This window comes from Dipteris shenzhenensis, chromosome 22 (assembly GCF_047967505.1).
Source record: "Dipteris shenzhenensis isolate YYH24624 ecotype China chromosome 22, Dip_SZ_1.0, whole genome shotgun sequence".
NCBI classification, from domain to species: domain Eukaryota; kingdom Viridiplantae; phylum Streptophyta; class Polypodiopsida; order Gleicheniales; family Dipteridaceae; genus Dipteris; species Dipteris shenzhenensis.
The window spans coordinates 23,570,956-23,593,989 of record NC_141617.1 but is presented as its reverse complement, the minus strand read 5'-3'; the positions used below and the strand labels follow the sequence as shown (position 1 = coordinate 23,593,989).

General features: G+C 44.4%; 1 protein-coding gene across 1 annotated transcript; it reads left to right on the top strand.

The window, feature by feature from the left end:
* The first annotated feature begins 16,959 nt into the window (after positions 1-16,959).
* Positions 16,960-18,191, top strand: LOC147887897 (protein METHYLENE BLUE SENSITIVITY 1-like). The gene is made up of 2 exons (XM_087393526.1): positions 16,960-17,062; positions 17,420-18,191. Exon 2 carries the CDS (start codon positions 17,438-17,440, stop codon positions 17,744-17,746), a length of 309 nt encoding a protein of 102 aa, XP_087249652.1. The 5' UTR covers positions 16,960-17,062; positions 17,420-17,437; the 3' UTR covers positions 17,747-18,191.
* Positions 18,192-23,034: the final 4,843 nt, after the last annotated feature.

Below are 23,034 nucleotides of genomic sequence, written 5' to 3'. Positions count from 1 at the left end.
TATGTTGTGTAAAAATGAATGAGTGACTAGTCTGTATATTTTTATGATAAAGGGATCTAGTTCTAGTGAAAATAAAAGTGTAAAAAACATGTTTCCTAAAGAAAAACATTTTTAAAAATCTCTTGAAAAACACGCTCGGATAAACCTGCTCATAGGTTTTTGCTCGTAAAATTGACGCATCCCAGTCACGGTATTCCATTAGGAGTGCTTTGAGTTTGGTTTCATCTTCTTGTCGAAGCTGTTTCCTAATGAAAAGCAATTTTTCTTCCTCCCGTTCAAGGGCGAGGTTTATTGTGCATGTTTTTGCCGGTCCCTCATAGATTGGAGTTTCTCCAATGCTATCGGTTTCTTGAACTTCAAATTCTCTAAGTGGTCTTGGCATTGCTATTGGCGCACTGCCACTTGTATAATTCTTGAAGTATTCCAGCACTTCTCGAAGATCGGCCTCTGATGGGGTTGAACTAACCTGACATGTGTCATGTGTACTGGGTGGCATAGTTGCATTTATTAATTTGTTAGGCTCTTCTTGACTTTCTTTTTCTGAAGTCTCTTGATCGACCTTCATCCACACATGTGGCTTATATTTTCAAAACTTCTTACGTTGGGAACTGTGGGGTAACTTTTCCACTGGTAAGGTGTTTCCAAGTAAGGGTTCATTTGCTGCACATACTCCTTCCAGTCCCTCAGGGGACCATTCAAGAGGTGGTGATTCTGATTTTTAGGGAGCTAACTTTGCAAGGTACAATTTGATGATCCTTGATTGGACTCCTTCGAATTCATTGAAGTTCTCGGCCTTGGCTTTTCTGCAATTTCCTCCTTCAGCTTTCTTGTGGGATCTTCTGCTGTTATTCAACTTTGGAGGTTCAACTTTTGGGAGCTCGACTACCATTAGGGCATGCAGAATGGCTAAGTCATTATCAATTATTTGACCTTCAATTTCAGCATTCACAACCTCTGTTTCAAGGTCCCAAGGAAAATCTGAGTCACCATTGGTATGGGTACGTTCTTTAGGTTCATTATCCCACTCGAGGTCAGCCATAAAGAATGGCATCTCTAGATCGATTGGTTCTTCATGTTGGAGTGTAGGATCTACCTGTAGTGCCTTAGCATCAATCTGTGAGAAGATGGGGTCTAATGAAATGGCAATTGTCGATGGTTGCCAATGTTTGTATCTATTTATTGACATTGCTTTGTGAGTCACCTGCTATGGCATGCTATTGCAAGGAAGCTGATTTGCTTGAGATTTTTGTTGAAGATGTGTCATCGAACACTCTAGGCACAATTTGTTTAATAGCTCTTGTCCCCACATTCACCTTGACTGCAATGTCTCAATTCTAGATTGTCAGACTATTAGTTCGCCAATCATGGAGGACTGCCCCAATCATGGAGGACTGATGCTTCCCGTAACCAAGGACGTCCTAGTAAGATTTGATAGGATTTTCTGGGGAGATCCAAGATTGTGAATTGAAGGGAAAAGTGGACTCCTGCAATCTTTGTGGACATGCCATTCACTATTCCCAAGGGTTTAGCGCAGGAATCATCGACAAGGCGTATGTTGAAATTAGCCTTTTGCATTCGTGGGAGATCCCATTCTTCATAGAGCTCCTTGGATAGGACATATACCCCTGCTCCACCATCCACTATGGCTTGGACTTCATTATATGCCTTTTGGATCAAAGGCACAGTAATGTTGCATATGTCATCTCTCTCAGCCATCCGCAGAGGGATATCTTCAATGTCGTTCATAGGTGGAGGGGGATTTGTAAGTTCAATCCATCCTTTGAAACTCTCCCAGAGATTAGGACAATTCCGTAGGAGGATTCCGATGGGAATTGACACAGGGCAACTCAGGATGCTAGAGAGTGTGGCTCCTTCAAGTTGATGTGGCGGTACATTATGCTATGGAGTCTGTTGTTGGAATAGAGGCTTGAGTACAGTATCAATACTTTGTGGGGCCAAGTCATGGATTGGGTCTTGAGCTTGTTTCTTAGCCTCAAATTGAGCTTGTTCATTTTGTACCCATTGTTGAAGTGCCTCAAAACGAGCCTTGTTCACCTCTGCATGGGGGTATGGAGCTTCTTTTATCTAAGGCTCGGGAGTTGATGTGGATGAGCTCAGTTGCTCATTGCTTGGCGGAGGCACTTGTACTTTCTTTTTCAGAAGTCGCTTTGGTTGGATTGGAATGTTAGGTTCCTTGGTGGCCTCTTTCTATTGGTGTGTAATTACATTGACAGGTTGTGATTTTACTCTTGCTGGACCGAAACTTTGATGGTCCACCTCAATGATGCCGATGGGAACGTCAGGCTTAACCTCTTTTTGTTTTGGGATCTTATTTTTCATGGGACAATCCATACATGCATGTCCTATGCCACAATCTCTGTAGAGTGGTTGGAAAGTAGCTGGGCTACCATGATGAGGGCACTCTGCGATTCGGTGATTTTCTCCACAACCGTAGCACTTGATTGGTGTGCGATATGTGTTGGGACATACTTGATTTGCATAAACTGGTATTAGACCCTCTGCACCTTCTACATAGTACACTGGGTACTCTGCTTCATACTCAAATGGCGAGTCTACTTCCTCAGCTTGTAATTAATGTATGGGAACTGCCTGAGGAGCTGGATTTGTGCTCTTAGATATGGCCGTGGATTCGGATTCCTAAGTAGTTGTGGAACTTGTGTCCGAATGGAAACAGGATTTAGCCTCGAAGCTAGGGGCGCTTGTGCAAGTGCCGATTGCCTATATACTGGCATGGGTGCCACTTGGTATTGTTGAGGTCGAGGCGGGTTGTTGCGCATGTTGAAGATGCAACTGCTCTCATCATAGCCATCGACAATGCACATGTCCTCGAGGGAGGTGTGCCTGCCGTAGTGGGATCCTTTTGAGTGGCCTGCCTGGTGGAAGTTTCTTCACCTTGTAAGTCTTCCAAGGGTGTCTCGGTTGACATGCGGATTGTGGCAGATGGAGTGCTTTGGGAGTCCAATAGGCGTAGTGGCCTCTGGGTTAGGGCGAGGGTGGAATCCCAGGTCTATTTTGAACTCGAAGAAATCGTGTTTGGTATCCATCAAAAACACTAATGGGAGCTAAGTGACAAGGGAGTCGGTGGATGAGGAAGAGCAGGAGGACATAAATTTGGTGTTTAGATTGTAGTGGAAGGGGGTAGGAAACTGTCAGATTTTTGGGCAAATTTTGCAAGAGTTATGGGGCAACTACTATGGTGACGATCGGGCAGGGTAAGCCTGCTTATATAGATTTCCTATCCCCTCGATCGACAGGATACAGGTATGGTGACAGTCGGTGCTGAAAATCAACGACGACGGTCAGCGGGGCCAAGACCATGACTAGCATGATACGAGATGAAGATGGGCAGTGCGATCTTGGAATGGTGATAGGTGGCAGTGTCCTTCCTTGGCGTCGACTGACAGGATGTTGGGATCGCAAGACGGTCAGTGGGATACTTCTAATGCGATGATCGACGTGATTTGTCGATGGCGATGGTCAGCAAGATGTTGGGATCGCGGACGGTCGACGGGGTACTTCGTTGGCGACGGTCGGCAGCATGTTGGGATAGCGACGGTTGGCGAGGTACTTCGTTAGCAATAGTCGGCAGCATGTTGGGATCGCGATGGTCAGTGGGATACCTTTATGGCGACGACCAGCAGGATACTTGACTATGCAAAAGAGAAAAAGAAAGAAAGAGTGGTGTGTGGGGGGGGGGAAGGGTGAGTGAGCAGAGTGCACTTGTGTGGTGCAGACGTGATAGTGAGGTCAGCGTGCAAGATTATGAACAAATGCAAAAATGGATTCTAATCACTTGGTGTTGACCGTGTGTGTATGTGCGGTGGGTTCGGTAGGGACTAGTGGGCTACGAGTGTGTCGGGTGAGATGCCTATCATATTGACTCACCTAGACCAGGACTCAATGATTATGATGAATGCGATGAAGGCAGGAACCATACTACGGCATAGCATGTAAGGAGCCATGTAGAGTACGTGTCCAGCTTGTTTTTTACCTTGGATGCTAGGGGCACATTTGTGTCAGACTTCGTTGTTGCTGCATGGTCCGTCTTCTTGGGAGAAGCGAGCTTTCTTGAGTCAGCCTGTGGGGCTGACCCTTGCTTTCATGAGTAGGAGGACGGTACCATTGGAGGGGGAACATTCACCATTACCTTTGAGTGTTCACCCCCAGAACTCTTCGTTGGGGGGAATTCGGTTCCTACAGAGTTCCTCAACTGGTTGTGGCGATAGTTGTGTTGAGTCAGACCACCCGTGGCACTAGTGAGTATTCGGTACCTTGAGGCTGGTCTATTTCATTTGGTTCATCGGCAGGTTCTTGTGGTGCTGTATCTCGAGGAGACACAGGTTCTTGTGGTGCTGCCTTCGACTTCTTCATGGTTTGTACTGTCGATTTCTAGACCCAAGCAACTTTCTTGCCTTGGCCGCCCAAGCAGGTGGTGTTGATCGAAGTGTTGGCAGTGCGTGGTGGTGGATCCCGAGGGATTCACAAGGGGAAACTTATGATATCACGTGAGTGTACAATAGGGGGGTTTTTTGAGATGAGGCATAAGCTTATACATTAGGGGTCGGGGCCCTTTTTAATTTTTCTCAATCTTAAATTTAAGTTAGGGGGCCTTGACATCTTTGGGGAGGAAGAGGGAGGGGTATAGGGAAATACAAGTTTTTACCCCCTAAACATAAAAATTACACACACACATACACATTTGACTAGTGACAATTGGTCATGTACCAATTGCGCATGAACTAAGCCTGAGCTATAGCTAAATGTAGGCCATGGTAGGGAAACAAATGAATACTACCCATTGGTGAATATTTGAAGATGGTCTAATCTATGTCATCTGAACTTTCTTATGATGTAATCCAAATAATTGAGAAAGAACATAGATTTAAGGAAGGGGGGACATAGTCTACTTTTGGTGGTATCCTTATAAGCTTAAATAGGGGTGTTTTATTATGTTACATGGACCGTATATAGGGGGTTTTCTTGAAGTTGATGCACGCAGGTGACGTCCCCCTTGTACTAAGAGTGAATACCCCGGGTGGTGGATGAGGCACGAGCGCAGGCGACTGGTGCATATTTTTTCTTGTAATGGATGGGTTCGAAGGAGGCTTTCTTGGGGTGATCAGAGCTGTCCTTGCTGCTTTAACATTCTCTAGACATCAGTTCCGATCAAAGTGACGTTGGGCACAGAGGATAGCATCTTGTACTTGCAGCTCTCAGATTTCTTGGGTAGAGGATGGTGGCATCGGTCGAGCAGGAAATGGCATTGGTTTACCATTGCGGTGAGCTTTCTTCTCTTTTCGCGAGCTGGGACCTTAAGTGGGGTGCTAGTGGAGGCTGGGGTTTCTGGTCTTCCTGTTGTGTAGCTTCATTATCATGGATCGGCAAGGTCAGAGTTGAAGATGGGGGGCTTGGTCCACATAGCAGAACTACCGCCGTTTGGCCACCATTGGTGAGAGAAGCAGTTCAGGCATGCTAGTCGATTTGACAGTTGACAATGTAGCACTAGGTTCTTCCTAGTATAATCTGTTCTTCGGTTGCTTCTATAGGGAGAACATAAAAGTGTATATCTGCTTGGCAAACAACCATTAGACTTAGATTCACATAACCCAAAGTTTGTGGGAGTTGGCCGTTTATAGCTCTTATTGAAGCGACAGTGAGGGTTAGGGGTACCTGTAGCTTTTCCCATACCTCTCGGGAGAGGAAGTTGTGGCTCTCGTCCGCTCCTGGGCCCTCGAGTGCTTTGATGCACATGCACGGAACCTACAGTTGAACAAGCAACGTGGCTGGCTCTATTGTTAGCTCATCCGTTAGTTGCATCTATTCAATCGTTTCCTTAAGCAAGGTCATTTGCCTACACTATCGAAGCTTAGCATTACGAGTTCTTTGGCTTGGGTTCTGGCTTCCTCAATGGCCTGGCACTTCATCCTGGCCACCTCGGCCTTGAGTTCTTTTTTTCTATGCACGGCTTGAAGGGTGGAGAGAGTGAGTGGTCCATAGTATCTTTTTAATTTGCTCCCGTTAAGGTAGCCATCCAATTCTATCCCATCAAGGGTGGCTATTCGGCACGACCCCTGGGGAGTGATCTCAACTATGCGGTAAGGTCCCATACCTCGGTACTTAAGCTTATGTTTGGTATTGTGGATGCTGTATAGGAGCGCCAAATGTCCTTCTACCAGGTCCTTGTTCTTGAGGTTGCAGTCGAGCCACTTTTTACGTCGAGCCTTTTCTACCCAGAGAAGTAGGCTGCATGCAACCTTGTCTCTTCTAACTTTTTGAGGTTGACTAGCCATTCAGCTAGCGTGTTTTCTGTGAGTCTTTCTTTTACGGCAAGGCGGAGGCTAGTAACTACATACTCCATTGGCATTACCACCTCCACCCCGAAGGCTAACTTGAAGGGGGTACAATGTGTTGCCACTTTGCAGGAGGTCTTGTAGGCCCATGATGCTGCTATGAGCTTATGCTCCCAGTTGGTACGACTGGGCTTCTACCATACATGTAAAGATCTTATAGCATGTTTTGTTGGAGCTCTCAGCCAAGCCATTTTCTCTAGGGTAGTATGGCGTTGACTTCCTATGAATGATCACAAACTCACTCTCAAGATTGCCATGGTTTCATTGAGGAAGTGAGTTCCTTGGTCGTTGACTAACTCCAACGGACATCCAAACCACATAATGACTTGTTCATATAAGAATTTGGCGGTGGATCTCGCATCAGCCTTCATCGTGGCTCTTCCTTCTACCCACTTGGTGAAGTAGTCGATGGCCAGAATGATGTATCGGGCCCCGATCCCCCTAGTTGCTGGGCTTATGGGACCAATGAAATCGATGCCCCATTTTTTGAAGGGTTGGTCGGCCAAGATTCCGGTCAGGGGCATCACGTCTGCCTTGTGTGGGATTTGGATACGCTGGTAGGGGTCGCATTGTTTGATGAATTTGACCGTGTCTTTGAAGAGCATTGACCACTAGAGACCAGCTTGCAGCACTTTACATGTTGTAACATCAGTGACAAAATGACGTCATGTGATTCCTAAGTGGGCTTCTTCAAGCACCTCGATGTATTCTTGTTCACACATGCATCTTTGCAGTATGCCATCATTGCCCATGCGGTATAGTTGGCCTGCTATCAGCTGCTGCTAATATGGTGTTGTGTCCTTAATGAGTTTACCGGCTCTATCCTTCTTAAGGGCCTGGCCTAGGGGTAGTCCGTTGGCCAAGTAATGGCCGATTTCAATGGCCCATTCAAGAATGATGTCGAGCAAGAAGAGAGAAGCATCAGGGAGATCATCTTCTACTCCCATTGGAGCCTCACCATTCGGGATCCTTGATAGGTGGTCAGCCAGGACATGGGTTTTTCCCTTACGTACAGCGACTGTGAAGTTGAATTCTAATAAGATCAGCATCCACCTAGTGATGCGTCCCGTCATGCAGGGTTTGTTGACCAAGTATAGCAATGCTTGATGGTCCACGAAGAAGACAAACTTGTTAGAGCTAACAAGTAGTGCCTGAACTTCTTTATTGCATAGACCATGGTGAGACCTTCCCTTTCGGTGGCAGTGTAGTTAACTTCGGCCTCGTTTAGTTTGACAACTCGCAAAGGATACTGGGTAATCCAAATTATGCTCTCTTGGTTGGGCAAACACACATCCGATGGCAAAGTTAGAGGCATCAATATGGACATGGAATATTGAATTCCAGTCGCGGGTGACCTCAACACTGGTACGGTGGCTAGAGCCACAATTTGATGGTTTCAAAGGATGTTTGGCATTCCTTGGTCCACTCAAAGGATACTAGAAATTTGTATAATGGGCGGGCTATGTTTGCATAAAACAAGATGAATCTCTAGTAATAGCCCATGTGGCCAATAAATCGTTGGACTCCCTTGGCATTGGTGGGGGGCAGTAACTCCAAGATGAGTTTGATTTTATTGTGGTCCATAGAGATTCCATTCCGAGACACTATGTGGCCCAAGATGACACCATGTTTGACCCAAAATTGGCACTTAAGGGGGTGAGGGATATGTGGTATAAGCGGCACTTCTCGAGGACGATGAGATACTTCATGTGGTCATCCCATTTCGAGTTTACGCAGATGTCGTCCAAGAAGACTTCCACAAAGGCCCTCAAGTATTCCTTGAATACTATAATAATCATCCATTGCAAGGTAGCAGGGGCATTGGTTAATCCAAATATCATCACCCTAGTTGCATATACACCCCATTTGGTTGCGAAGGCAGTCTTATGTTGATCTTGGGGTGCAATCGATACTTGGTTGTAACCTGAAAATCCATCTAGGAAGCTATATGCTTCCTTTCTAGCTACCCTTTCTAGAACATGTTCCGTGAATGGCAAGGGGTATCGTGGCACCATTAACCTTTTTCAAATCCATGCATACTATAAATTTTCCATTTTTCTTTAGGACTATCACAATGGGTGGTACCCAGTCCCTATGCTCGATCTCATAGATGAATCCTGCATCTATGAATTTCTTGATTTCTTCCCTCACTATGAGTGTGTATTTAGGATTCATAGGGTAGGGGCGTTGCCGTACTAGCATGGCAACTTCCTAAATCTCCTCCTCTTTTTCTGCCAGAGAAGTGGTCTTTTTGGCCTTAGCCTTGCCTTTGGATACAGGGGATTTGGGACCTGAAGGGGGCTCTTCTATTGTACTTATAGAGCTGACGGGGGTGGTTACCCTACTTACCCTGTTTCCCCAGTTAGAGGAGAACTCATGGTGGTGAGTAGTTGTGGCACCTACGTAAGATAGCCAGTGAAGATTTGATTTAGGTTTGAGCATGTTAAACATTCTTAGGGGAACCACCGGGGTCAAACCCTCGAGCTTTGGGGAGGTGATCTAAAACCCCTCTTTATGGGACATCTATGTTGGCTAAGATGTGCATCCAGTTCTGCAAGAATTTTGGTTCGAGGAGAGGTGCACACCAGAAGTCGTCAGACTCTTTCTCATCCTCTTCCTTGTCACAAGTTTGGAATAGCTTTATGGAGGTGGTTCAGGCGGTGGTGTCGGATTCCGCGGCAAAGAGGTGTCCTGACAATGGGTGGGCCTTGTAGGTGTGCACGTCCACTCTCATGGTTTGCTCCTCGTGCTGCAAGTAGATATTATCATTGCGCCAGTCATGCACTAGTTCGAACATTCACAAGAAGGGTCTGCCTAAGATAGCTTTATATCCTCGTTGTTGAGTGAAGTCCATGACCATGAACCTGATGTAGTACGTGAATCAAAATACCTTAATGTTTATGCCAGTCAGCACTCCCAGGGGTTCAGTGGTTCCCCCATTAGATAACTTTACTACCAGATGGGTCTGCTCGAGTGCAGGTTTTCCCCATTTCTCCCAGAATTCCTTGGTGCAGACACTCACTCCTGCTCCGCCATCCAAGATGGCTTCCACCTTCTGGTTTTGGTAGACTATGGGGATAGAGGCATTTGTGTCATCACCCTCGAAGTATTGGCCTAGCTTGTTGATGGGAACCTTTGGTAGGTTCTGCCCCTTTTCTAACATTGATTGGTTGGGCTTAGGGCTGGCAAGGGTTGGAGGTAAGAATGGTATGTTCATCCAATTGGATAGATCACACCATAGGATGGGATTCCCTCTTAACAGCAAGCAGCAGTGAAGCGATCGGCATTCTCACCTCTGTCGATAGGAAAGCAGCCAATTTGGCGCTATCGCAGGGCTTTGGTGATGCTTCTTCCTCCATGAACAACATGTCATCGAAGCGGTACAAGTCTCCTTCGTCTTGGAGGTTATGCAAAATTGGGTCTTCCTAGAGCATTTTCTGCATCAAATCCGGAGCTTCTGACTGCTCCAAGCTGAGGTGCTCCTCTTCCTCCACCCTTCCTAGCACCTTGAGCGATTTTGCCCCTTGGTGGCCCATCAGGTGGGCTGGATGAATAGTATCTAACCCCCTACTGGCATTTAGTCGATGCTCAAACTTATCTTGGCAATCCTGTACCAAGTTCTGGGCATCCTTTATGTATTGCTTTTCTAATACCAGGTCGAGATAGGTCTCCTTTATGTATTGCTTTTCTAATACCAGGTCGGGATAGGTCTCCTTATAGGTGGGTGAGGGTGCCAGACCGTGGGTGTGCATTGGTTTGCTCACCTCTGGAATCAGGGGCACCTCAGGGTCACCCTAGGTGGAAGACTGTTCGAAAGCATAGGAGGTGGCAAGGGTAGCTATCTCCTCATCAGAACCATCCTGGATGAGTACTACCTGGTTGGAGCCATGACCTACTCGAATGGCCTTCTTGGATCAGGTTAGAGGGTGTGGGGGAATCTCGAGGCCAGGCAACAAGGATCCCTTATTCTTCTTCTTGAGCTTCCTCATTGCCTTGCCTAATGCCTTGGCTTGCATCCTCGCAATGACTTGTAGTGGCACTGCGGCCACATGGCCCTATTCAATGATAAGCAGATTGAGGCGGTCAGTCTCCTCGTGGGACAGTCTTGGAGCAGATGCTCCATTCCGCATCTCGCACACAAAGGGGTGGGGTTGGTCGTGGTTGGGGCAGTGGGAGTACGATCCCTATATGGACAGTCCTTCAAGAAGTGTGGGCCCTGGCATTTGAAATAGGACACCGGAGGGTTTGACGTACCTCGGTAGGGGCATTCGCTTGCTCTATGGGGACCCTGGCAGGTGTAACATTGGAGTGGGGGTCTCCAAGCGATTGAGTTTAGATCTATCACCCTTGCATTTATGAGGGCAGTCTGGAATATGGGGACTTGTTGATCCTCTGGTGGGAGGTAGTGGATCAGGGTACCACTTCCCTCCTCATAGGGGTAATAATCATGAGGTCCATGATCAAGATCCATCTCCTCCCAGTCATTGGCCAATTCTTCAACCAACACTTGATTAACTAGGGTTATACGAGGTAGCACGAGCTGTGGACATGATATGGGTGGTGGTAGCGGAGCTAGCTGACTCCTATATTAGCCATGGGCCCACCTTGAGAGATCTGGGTGTTATGCGGGGCCATTAGGGCTAATGGGTGTCTCATTTGATACATGGGTTGGGGAAGGGCCCTCGAAAATCAACATTGGTAGGTATCATGATTTCCCCACCTTTGGCAGTGTGTGCAGTAGAGTGCCGACCTTGCCCTTAGGCACAGGCACTCATTGGAGGGGTGGTTGCCATTGCATACCCCACACCAGACATTGTCTCTCCGTGGAAACAAGGGGGGGTTGCTCGGCACCTCCTTGGAGGTTCCTGTCCTCCATTTCTAGCCTAGCTGATCTAATAGATTGGATACCAACTCACTCATATCCAAGCCTTTAGGCTCGTTAGCCTCCTTCTTGATTGACTCTACACTCGAGGACCTAACCGATGGGGCTATTTCGGAGGGGGTCGAGGCCTTGTTCGAATTCACCTTGTCCATCATGTTGTCACATATACGGATGGCCACCTTGCTGTATAGATCAAAGGAGGTAGGGTTCATCACCATGAGGTGGTCGTGCAGCTTCGGGCCTACCAATTCGATAAGGAAGCGAGGCAACAGTCATTCGTCGCTCATCTGCTCATATGGCTCACAGTAGGCATTGAGGTGCTTGATCCTAGCAATGTAATCCCTCAGGGATTCCTTGTCGTTGTGTTTTACCCCATACAATTGGTTGATCGGATCCCATTTATGGCCACTGGGGGCGAACCCGACAATAAAAGTCTTTCTCAATGTCTCCCAGTTGATCTTTTCTTCTGGGGTGAGAGCCCTATACCATTGGCCTGCCTTGCCATCCAGGATGAGGCCAAACGCATTGGCCATCTCTAGGTCGTCGGGCGCACCTAAAGGCTTCGCAAACCTGCTCAAACCGTTCCACGTGGGAGACGAGGTCTCCTCCTAGGAACTTGGTCATTAGTTTTTGAAAGCCAAAATGCAAAATTTCAGAAAGGGTAAGTTCTAAGACACAAAACTACTTCAAAATTTGGCAAGAATCCTTATTTTTGTTGTTTTTTGAGGTGTTTGGACCTCACACACACCTTAGCAATCAATCCCACTAAGTTTCTATCAACTTGAAATACCAAAAAGCATCAAAGACAAGCTTCCAACACTCTCAAATGGCTTTCCTACAAGAAAAAATAGTTTTTCGTCCTCACTTTCACTTTCTCCCTCTCTTTTCTCCTACAACTCTACTAACAAGCTCCAAGTTAAGCTTGAAGATTTGTGCAATGGGAATATATCGAAGGAAGACAAGTGTAAATGCAAAAGCATACCTTTTCTCCCCGATAGCGGCATAAAAAATGTAGTGGGTCTCCGCGGTGACTCACGTGTCATGGGGATATTCAAGATATGTTGACGAAGTCTCCACTCCTAGCTACTCCTTGTGGGAGCAATGCATAGCACGAGTCGTCTGCAAGTGTCTCGCAAGCGGCCTCCGAATTGTTGCAATGTGGTTCCACGTGAGAGAGAGAGGGAAGGGGAAGAGGGGAATGGAGAGGGAGAAGGGAGTGAGAAGGAGAGAGGAAGAGGGGAAAAGAAGCGAGAGAAGGGGGATAGAGTGGCAACCACAAGGGCACTATGAAGGAAACAAGAGAACACCCAAAACACTCTCTTGGAAGAGAAGAGGGAGCTTGTATTCAACTTGTGCAAACAACAATGAAGACCAAAGTCAACCATTTGGCCTTTTATACAAGTCACCTTTTGAAGGGAGGGCCAACCTTTTTCCTTTTTAGCACTCTCCCTCTCTTTACAACCAAGGGCTCTTGGGCCTGTAGGGTGCCAAGGCATATTGCTATTCTTAGCATCTCTCCCTACTATGAAAATAGCACTTGTGTTAACCATATTAGAGCGCTTGGGACAAGCCTGGAATTAGGAGGTGGTTTAACTAGTTCCAAAAGAGTGCTTGTGTTAGCCTCCCGCCTCCTAGGCTTAGGTGATTTGGAGCTCAAACTCCTTGAGCACTCTCATGCCTTAAACCATTTGTGGTTCAAACCCCATGAATGCGGCTCAAAACCTGGAGTGGCGAGGCTTAACTTCCGCGAGACACCCAACGGTAACCCTGCCTCGGGATATTTGGGGATCAAACTCCTTGAGTTTGAGCTGTACTCCTTTCTTTCATGGCTATTTTCATTGGCATGGCTATTTTCATGGATGTGGACATGAAATGTGCACATTGCTTGCACTCCCTTGGTCTTGGTGTTAGTTGGAACATACAACTTGTGCCTGGAATCCTTGAATCCTTGGACTTTGGAGCAGACATTGGGTATTTGGGGATCAAACTCCTTGAGTTTGAGCTATACTCCTTCCGTGTGCACATGCTTGTAATCACTGGCCTTGGGGTATTTGGGGGTCAAACTCCCTGAGCTTGTCCGATGAAGTAGATCATGCGGCCTGGTCACCTTTACTCACTGATTACCCTGCATTTGGCGGCTGTACTATGTGGATATTAACACCATCACTACTCCCACAATCACCACTCCCACAGTCACCAACACCACCATCATCACTCATGCTATCACCAACATGACTACCTCCACCTCCACCTCCACCTCCACCTCCATGTCCAATTTCTCATAAACCTCTACATCTATGGCATCACCACCACCTTCTCTTCCATCACCATTACTATCACCATCACCATCACCGTCCCCATCCCCATCCCCATCCCCATCCCCATCCCCATCCCCATCAATGCTCCCATTGTCACCAACTGCCTACCACACCTTCTCTTCCACCTCTATCTTCTCTACCATCACACTATCTTCTCCACCTTCTCCATTGTCACCGCCCCATTCCCACCTCACCATTACCACCACCACCACCTCCTCCTCTTGCTCTTTTTCTTTGCCTCTTCATCGCTTACCCTCCTCCTCTATCAAGACCACACCCTCCTTGTACAATACCACTTTAATGCTAATTTAATAATCATATAATTAGAATATATATATATATATATATGCTAAGTTACTTGTATATGTATATGCTTAATTATTTATATATTTATGTATTCTAAGGGTAGAGAGGTTATCCAAAGGATATGGAAGCAACCAAGCGTGCACTTTATCCATCCCCCTAATGGGTCAAAGGCACTCACCTGCACTCAACACTTAGAGCATCTAGGTGAGTCAACAGGCTAGGCATGCCACAACTAATTGCTTTATGATCAAAAGGATAGCGATAAGAATTGCCCGATGCCATACCTTATGGTTAAGAGGGTAGCTCTAAGAACTGTCATACATATAAGAGGGAAGCCATAACAACTATCATATATGGGATGCTCGATTTCTTACCTTGTGTCCAAAAGGGTAACCATATTTCTTGCCTTATGTCCAAAAGGGCCACCATACGCTACCATATTTCACATGGGTGCCCCATTGAATTTGCAACAAACTCAAAGGAAGAACCTCAAAGATCTTGAGTGTCCTTGCTTGAATCATTTTAAAGAGGGAAGTGTTGGTGGGAGAAGGAATGTTGATTGTGAAAATTGAAAAAGCAAGTGGATAAAATCTCACTTAAGATTTTGAATATATTTAAAAGAATGATGGAGAGAACTAGTAGACAACAACAAGAATAAAGAATGGCACCCAAGGGTGAGGAGGTTCAAAATTAGGGGTTTTGACAAGAGAAGCAAAAGGGGGCCCAAAAGTAAAGGGGGAAATGTGGGAGATAGAAGGGAAGTGGTTCCTAGATGGGAGGGTTTGGTTTCAAGAGATTTGGGTTGATATTTCTAGTTTGTGAGTTTGTTTAAATTTCAAAAATGTGGTTAGGGGAGATGAGGACACTAGAGGGAGATTTGGATCACCCTTTGGACCATTTGAATTTAAAAGTGGGAAAACCATGTGGCATCAACATCCACTAGCCACAAGCCAAATTTATATTTATATTTATTCATTATAACCTTCCATATTCCCGCAAGAAGGGCTCTCTTTTAGGGCCCCCTTCATTATTGTAAATGTTTTGTAATGCGAGCTAAGGAGAATGCCAAGGATAGCAAAGGTTGAATTTTAAAATTTCCCACAAAGCTTACAATTTCATCTCAACCTCTAGAGACTAAAGTGACTTTATATGCTTTAATTAAATAAACTATGAAAAAAAAGCTAATTGTGATGTGAAGTGCTTGAGATCAAAGAATCAAAGTTGGAGACAAGAGTCTCCTTTAAAAAATCTTGGTGATATCTTTGATGAAAGGATTTTACTCAAGCCGATGTCCCTCTTGTGTTAAAACCCTCCATAGCCTAAAGCACTCATGTTACTATCAATTATTCCACAAGGATGGATGCAACCATGAGAATTTGCACCACATTCACCTTTCGTACTTTTTTGCCATACCTAATTTAGACTTTAAAACATATTGCACTTTAACAAGATTCCTATCCTATGTTTGTCAAAATTTCACAACTATTCCTACACTACTTTATTCCACCAATTGTTCCACAAGGATGGATGTAACCATGAGAATTTGCACCACATTCACCTTTGGTACTTTTTGCCATAGCTAATTTAGACATTAAAAGATATTGCACTTTAACAAGATTCCTATCCTATGTTTGTCTAAATTTCATAGCTATTCCTAGGCACAAATAAATCTACATTAGAAGATTCAATGAACACTATATATCATGACTAGTTGAGCGTGATTGACCCTACAAAAGAGCATAATCTTTGTACACTATGCATGCTCATCATACTCTTTGCACACTATGCATGCTCATCTAATTGTTAGCTCAATTAAGGCATCACACAATTTTATCATTGTTTCTCCAAGAAGCAAAAGGCAAGTAGTCTTTAAAAACATCAATTACATCTAACTAAAGACGATGTATTTTATCCCTTTCCAACCCTTCTCTCTCACTAATTCCAAATCTCTACATGACCCATCTCTCTCCTTGTGTGTGTGTGTGTGCATGCGTGCATGTGTGTGTGTGTGTATGTGTGCACACGTGCATGTGCTTACGTGCGTGCGTGCCTGTGTATGTTCACGCGTGTGGGGTAGTGGGCAACAAGCTTCCATGCAACATCACACGTTGTGATCTTAGCTCCGCTAGGATTACACACTCCCCCTAGGAGACTCTCACATTTCATTTAAGGTGCGTGCCCTTTTGAACTCTGATTAGTGCCCTTCTGAACTCTATAAAATGCTCATTCTGAAGAGAGAGAGAGAGAGAGAGAGAGAGAGAGAGAGAGAGAGGGGGGGGGGGGTGGAGGGCACCAAAAAGCTCTCTTTTTCACTTTAAAAAACAAACTTTTTAAAGCACTTTAATAATTTTTGGAGCACTTTGAATGGTGGACTTGTAGCTTTTATGCTTGGTTCTCTCTTGCTCTAGGGACATATCAACAAGCGACACATAATTTAGTTCATCCTCCTTTTCCGAGTTGCTTACAAGCTAACAAAGATTAATTACTCATTATCCCCCACTCCACTCATCACGTGGTCCAATTTGAGGGGCACACTGCGATGGACCAATGGGCACAAGGTCCATAGCCAAGGTCGAGCTCACACACACCCCATGCACACGCACCTGTTTTGACCACTAAGCTACGACACCGGGCCTTGGCAGAGAGAGTGTCGGGAGAAGTGTTCGCAGAAAACCTGCAAACTATATACAATGAGCATGCAACATTTTCATTTTCACTTGTAAAAAACATTTTCTCAATTGCAAGATTTTAGGCAATTCAACTATATTTTAGCTTTAAAAATCTGCAAATTCTCTAGAAAAACCGGCAGAATCTTGAAACCTCAAGCTTTGTTCTGTGATAAGTCAATTGAGGAAAATGTTTTCTGTGAATAGACGAGAAACAAAAATTCTGAAATCTCAAGTTCTGTGATTTGTTGAGAAAAATGTTTTCTGTGAAGCTGCTGTGCACACGGGTTGGTTTCTGTGAACTATGGTGGCAACTGTTAGAGGTTGGGCATGTGGGCAGGAGAGGGTTTACGGTAACAGTTACGGTTACGGTTAGGGCAAAGAGAATATACTCGAGGCTCTTTGCTTTTTCATTTGCAATCGCTGCTTCATCTTCTTCTTCGTCTTCCTCATCGTCTCTATTTTCGATCGTCTCCTTCTCAATCTGCTCGCCTCATTGCAACTCCATAGCTTCTCCAGGTTTGTCTGCTTCTCCATTTCCCTTATTCCTCTTGTTTTTTGCTCCTTTCCCCACTTTTGTTTGCCTCTTCCGTTCTTTCCTTACCTTTCGTTTAGAGGATGATGATGATTTGATCGCCTCCTCGCACGGCAGAGTTTGGCTCTGTCCTTGCTGCATCAATGGCGTTTTTTTGCTTCATTTGTGGTTTCTTGAAGTAGGTTGCGCTCTTCTTTGACCCTGCTGTTTTCCACCAATGGTTTTCTGGCCTATCGGAATGCTGTTTGTGACTGGCCTTTAATCTTTTGTTCGTTTCAATTCACGGACTTGTTCTTTCTTCCAAGTATTGATTTGCATCTGCTTCTGCTTGCTCCTTCTAGAATCTTCTGCTGCCCACCATGACTGGGAAGGCGAAGCCAAAGAAGCATACTGCCAAAGAAATTGCTGCGAAGGTAGATGCTGCCACTACTAGCAGGGGAGGGGGAAAGGCCGGTTTGGAAGACCGCACGGGTGCTGATAAAGGAGGGCATGCCAAATTAGCGTGTCCTATTTGCAAAGCGACTGCCCCAGACGTGAAAAGTATGCAGATACACCACGAAGCGCGACATCCAAAGATGCCATTCGAAGATGATAAGCTGATCAACATGCACGCTACGGCTCCTATAGAGAAGGGCAAGCCTGGGGTTCGAGGCAGTTTTAAGAAATGAACCAGTTAGAGTGAAGGCCACGGCTGCAAGTCAGGCGGGGGCTCCTTCTAATTGGTTAATATACTTGTCGTATTGTACAGGAATGTCTGTGATGCGTTTTAAGATGTCATAGACTGGATGGAGCTGCAGTCCTCATTTTGAGCTGAAAGTGGGCGCTCTTTGGCGTTCCTCAGGTGCTTTACGTGTATGAGCAATACTAGACCTGCTATTCTCGAAGGCGACCTATCTTGCTTTTGTGAATTTCACAAAATTATCAAGAAGTTTATGGAAAACTCGGTAGGAACGCTGGAGAAAATCTTTGCTCTGTAGCTTCAGGCTGAATGTAGCTTGAGTGTCGTATTTGAGCTCATGTCCCGCTGTTTTAGGGGGTTTATTGTTTATATGAACCGTTATATTCTCCTCACGAGTTTTTCTGCTACTTCGCTTGTTTGTGGGTCTTTGTTTATGAATTGCATCCTATGTGTACTCGTTTGTGAGTAATCGGCCATCTCACTTGATACTGTCTGACGAGGAATCTCTGGTTATTGCTATGCTGAACTCTGTTTGCTGTTACGGAATGCCCAGCGAGAGGGCAATGCCCACTTTAATTAAAGCTGGTCTAGCAATACCTTCCACGTGATTGTGGAGCAACTATACAAATTATGCTGAGCTACTCTATGGTCTCCCTATTTTGGGGAAGCGTTAACATTTTGCTGTGAACTGGAAGGTGTTTCCCCTCCTGACCCGCTTTGCTTCCTATAAGTAGTTCATGTAATCCAGCTCTTTCTCAAATATCTACAAGTACTCCTTTCTTTGAGCCAACCTGGTTCTGGGTGCTATATGGAACGATTTATAGCCTTTTGTTTTTAAAAAATCCTGGCGGCCACCTTGTTTCTGCTCAGAAAGGTTTTGACATTTAGGAACTTGGCTTTGAGCTGGCTTGAGAATCCAGAAGGTAGAAGCGGTCGAAGCTGGTTGTGCGTTGATAGGCCTACCAACGAAAGAAGGGGCAAAAGAGCATATGGTATAATCATGAGAGCCATCCCCTGGGATTCTTTCCTGGGTTGCAAATTTGAAGATTTAGAGGTTTATGATCGTATGTCGATGTATCTTGTAAACTGATGAGCCAGAGTTATCTCATGCTTTGACAGTTTGGGATACAAATGTTTCCGTAGAAAGTTCATGATCATTCGTCCAGAGTTATCTCATGCTTTGACAGTTTTGGATAGACCATATGCTGGATAGACCATATGCTAAAAGATGCATTTTATCAAACTGCTCATGTCTAGGAGTTGGAATCAAGCTGGTCATGTCTAGGAGTTGGAATGTTACGTAGAAATTGGCTGGGGAATGCTTGTTGAGTAGCAACCTTCCCGGTTGTTTTAGTCTCAGTTCCTGCTTTGTTGTTATTGCTCCTTCCCCTTTTCCTTGCTTTTTTGTTCCTTGTTTTCCTCCCTCTTCCCCTATCTTGTCTGCTAGATACATTAAATCATCTTTGACGATATTATGGCATCAGTTTTTTCTCAATTAAGGTGTTGCATTGCCAAAATGGTTGGTAGTTTCCATTTTAAGACGTCTTTAATGGTGGCCTTTCCATGTGTGAAGACAGGACCTATTTCTTAAATGAATGAGTGCCTCTGCCATTCGCAGCATTTCAGTGCAGTTAACAAATGCAGGACACAGAAACGCTGAAACAGATCATTGCATAAAGAAGCTTTGTACAACTTATTGTAGGCTTCCCAAGACCAACAGGGCTGGATGTGTGAAGTCCTTTGCTAAAGAACTTGGGAATCCTCCTTGCTTGTATTCAAATTGAACTTAATTAATGTATGTACTTACAGTGGACTATCAAAGTCTACAAGTGTCATTCATCCTTTCCAAGGGTGGCATGAGCAGATTCTTGTCTGACAGATGTATCTGTCTCATAGCAGTCCTAGAATGAAATGCCTACATATCTACCCAAATGGATCAAGCCAAATATTTAGATCGTCTACTAAACACGGCCTTTTTAATGAAGCTACTGGGTAGACAAACTGAGGTGCTTTCCTCCCAGATTGAAGGGCTTTGTCCTCAAAATTTGGAAGAACTATCCAGCGATCACCATCAAATGGCTCTAGCTGTAGATGGTTGCCTTTGAATGGATCAAGCTATGGAAATCAATGCTTCTGCACAGCAGCTTCTGGTCAACATGGATCTGGGATAGTTGTGTATCAGCTGTATCTGCTTGCTGGAGTGGCTTAGCCATGCTGCTGCCCAAGTGCAGGTGCTGAATTTGTGATAGTGTGTCCCATAGTTTTAAAAAGAAACCCTGGATACATGCAGTCATAGTTGCATTAGGAAATCATGCGAATTCGCGTTGAATCTGGTTGATAAGTTGTGTAGGATTCAAGGCATTATGAGTAGCTTCAACCTTTCCAACTGCAGGCAAGTGGTTCAAGATGTGACAGTCTTGAAAGCTGCATCACAAATTGAGTTGCCACTCTATGACAGCTTTTTCTTTCTAAATGATATATTGTTGAATGTACCATCTATTGTAAATTTTGCTCAGTGTCATTGAGGGATTGTGCTAGTTTAAGGCAGATGGTTGATTGTAAAATACATTGCTATGTCCAACCTAGGTCACAACTAGCAGTTTATTTTTTAAGGCTTGGATCTTACAAATCAAGGTTCTCCAATTGCCCACAATATTCTGCATAATCCTGAATGGCAGGGTTGATTGAAGTCCTTTCGCCCCTACTCAGATCTCCAACTTATTTTGAGCGAGTGCCATTAGCTTTATCTTCATGCAGACCATTCATGTTTAGTGAAGTCAAATTGCTGTTTATGGCCACCACTGCTGACTGACAACATTCATTTTTGTCATCATGAATTATCTTTCAAAGTTGTGGCCTGTGTGAGTTTTCCACCACTGTATACAAGTTTTCCTCCTCCTTACAATGAGAGATTCAATTTTCCTACCTTAGCTGAACATTCATAAACTAAGGTTTCCCTAGGCTAGACCCTAGGTAGCTAATTCAAGAGGGTCTAGCTTGGGGAACTCCATTTCCAGTACTGCTTGAGGATTTCCAGCCATTATCAAATATCAAATATGACTTTAGTGTTGTATTTCAATTTCTGGTCCCAAAACATATAGCATCTTTTGGATCACAATCCCATTCAATTCACATTGGAACTTCCCTCTCTTTTGTCTCTACTCCCCATTAAACTTCGATGGTGTAAGGAGCTTGTAATTAAAGCTCTATCAAGGGATACTTCACAAAGCCATTGATCATGTAGATAGCGTTTCTTACACCTTTCGATAAGTATCCTTAAAGAACAATTGGGAGAATAAACCCCCTGCCTTGCACTTCCTTGCCCTCTTACTCCACAAAATAAGATTTTTTGCCCCCAAAGGAGCATGATGTTTAGATATGCAAATGCAGGAGGCCCTTGCACAAAGTGTCTTCCATCTCTTCTAAATGGCTAAATAAAATTTTTGGATTGTTTTTTTGAATTTGGCCAAATATTGTAGTACTTCATGAAAGGCAAATATTTTTGCATATTATAGGGATCATCCATTTTCATACTCCCAATGCGAGATAGGGCTTTAGTTGTTGTGTTCTCTTTTTCTAAGACCATACGTAGTAGCATCAATTATGAGCAAAAAAGGCATAGAAAATTTGGTACACTCTTACAAGAAGGCACATCCTTCTCCAAAAGATAAGTGTTTGTCATCTTTTGGGGTGCTGCATATTGAGCTAGAGCTGTCACTAAAGCCAATGCTAGCTTCTCAAAGCTTGATTGTGCCCCACTCCTACAAGAAAGTTTCTCTCTCTCCAAGAGATGACGAGTTATCATCTTTTGGGCTGTTGCAATTTTTTAGAAGTGGTAATGAATCCCCTAGGAAACATATCGATAGTCCAATGTTTTAAGGTGCTTTCAACCACCTCCATCTTCTTGTGTTCAACCTTGCTTACTTCTTATGTGACAATATGACTTGACTCACATACCTCATGCGGAGCAAGCTTACATTTTTTATGGCTTGGCAAAAAGCTTTTAGTTTGTCAAGATTTGTAGTACCGCTTCAAGGTAGTATGCATGCTCCTTGTTTGATTTCATCATTGGTTTTTCTTGGATCTTTCTTCAATAGAGCGGGGGCTTTAGCTTGGGTCCTCTTTCAACTTGGGTTGGCTCTTGGAAGTCTTCAACAGGCTAGGCCCTCGAGATTGAATCTAGGATGGCACAAAGGACCGGCTTGAGAACTTAGTCAAAGGAATCTGGGCTTGATAATTGCCTTCCAAGATTTTGTTCAATGCATGGTCGATAAGCGAGGTGCTTTGTTAGCCTAGGTAAAGTGTAGGGTGGTGCTTGTTTGCATTACATGGAAGGATGCATCCCCTTCATTTTCGTGCACCAACTTATGAAGCCAATAGGTGAATCTTGGTGGAGTTTCATAGGAACTTGTGGTTGCTAGCTTGTGAATTGCCACCACTCAGGTAGACAAAGTCTGATAACCAAAGGTGGCGAGTCAAAGCTTAGTAGGCGAATCACACTAAAGGAGGACAAAGATAACAAGATGGCAAAACCATTTTGCCCTACTTTAGTGACAGAAGGAGTGTAAGAGGCATTCCTAAAGATGGTCCTTTTAGGCATTGGAAACCTTAGTAGAAGCACCAAACATGGGAAACCTTAGGTTTGGATGCAAAATGCATGAGCGTCGAATTCAAAGTACCAAGAATGTTTCCCAACCTTGTTCCTTCTTAAACCACAACATCATGGAAGCTATATATTTGAGAGAATGCGCAGAGTGTATTGCATGAAGGGTTGATTGTGATTGGACTACAATGATAATAATTGACGATTTGTATGTGAATAAAGAGTGCAATATCACATAGAACTTTAGATTCTATGGCATGCTTTTGATTTGTGCAATGCAAGTCTCTTGTTGCTTCACTAAACGTCTTATCACTCTCTTCTGCCAACAAATTTTTTTGTGATGTTGGGGATGGAAAGTGAAACCTTTTTTTTTTGTTGTATTGGTCACAATGGAATCTTTCAGGAGAGTGCAAAATATGTTCATTTGTAGATATAAATCATTGCTCTGTCTAGTATGCGTATGCGATTCCAGACTTGGTCTTTTTTTGTGATATGTTGGTCTGTATGGGATCTAGTTATGTTGTATATATTGTTCTAGAGTAATTGGACGTACCTTGAAAGTAGGTTTGATGATTTTTTTGTTTTTTGTGACATGCCAATGTTGAAGTCACCTAGTAATATAACAATATTATTCTTTAGAACGTTTAGGAGGAATTTTTGTAATCATGTAAAGA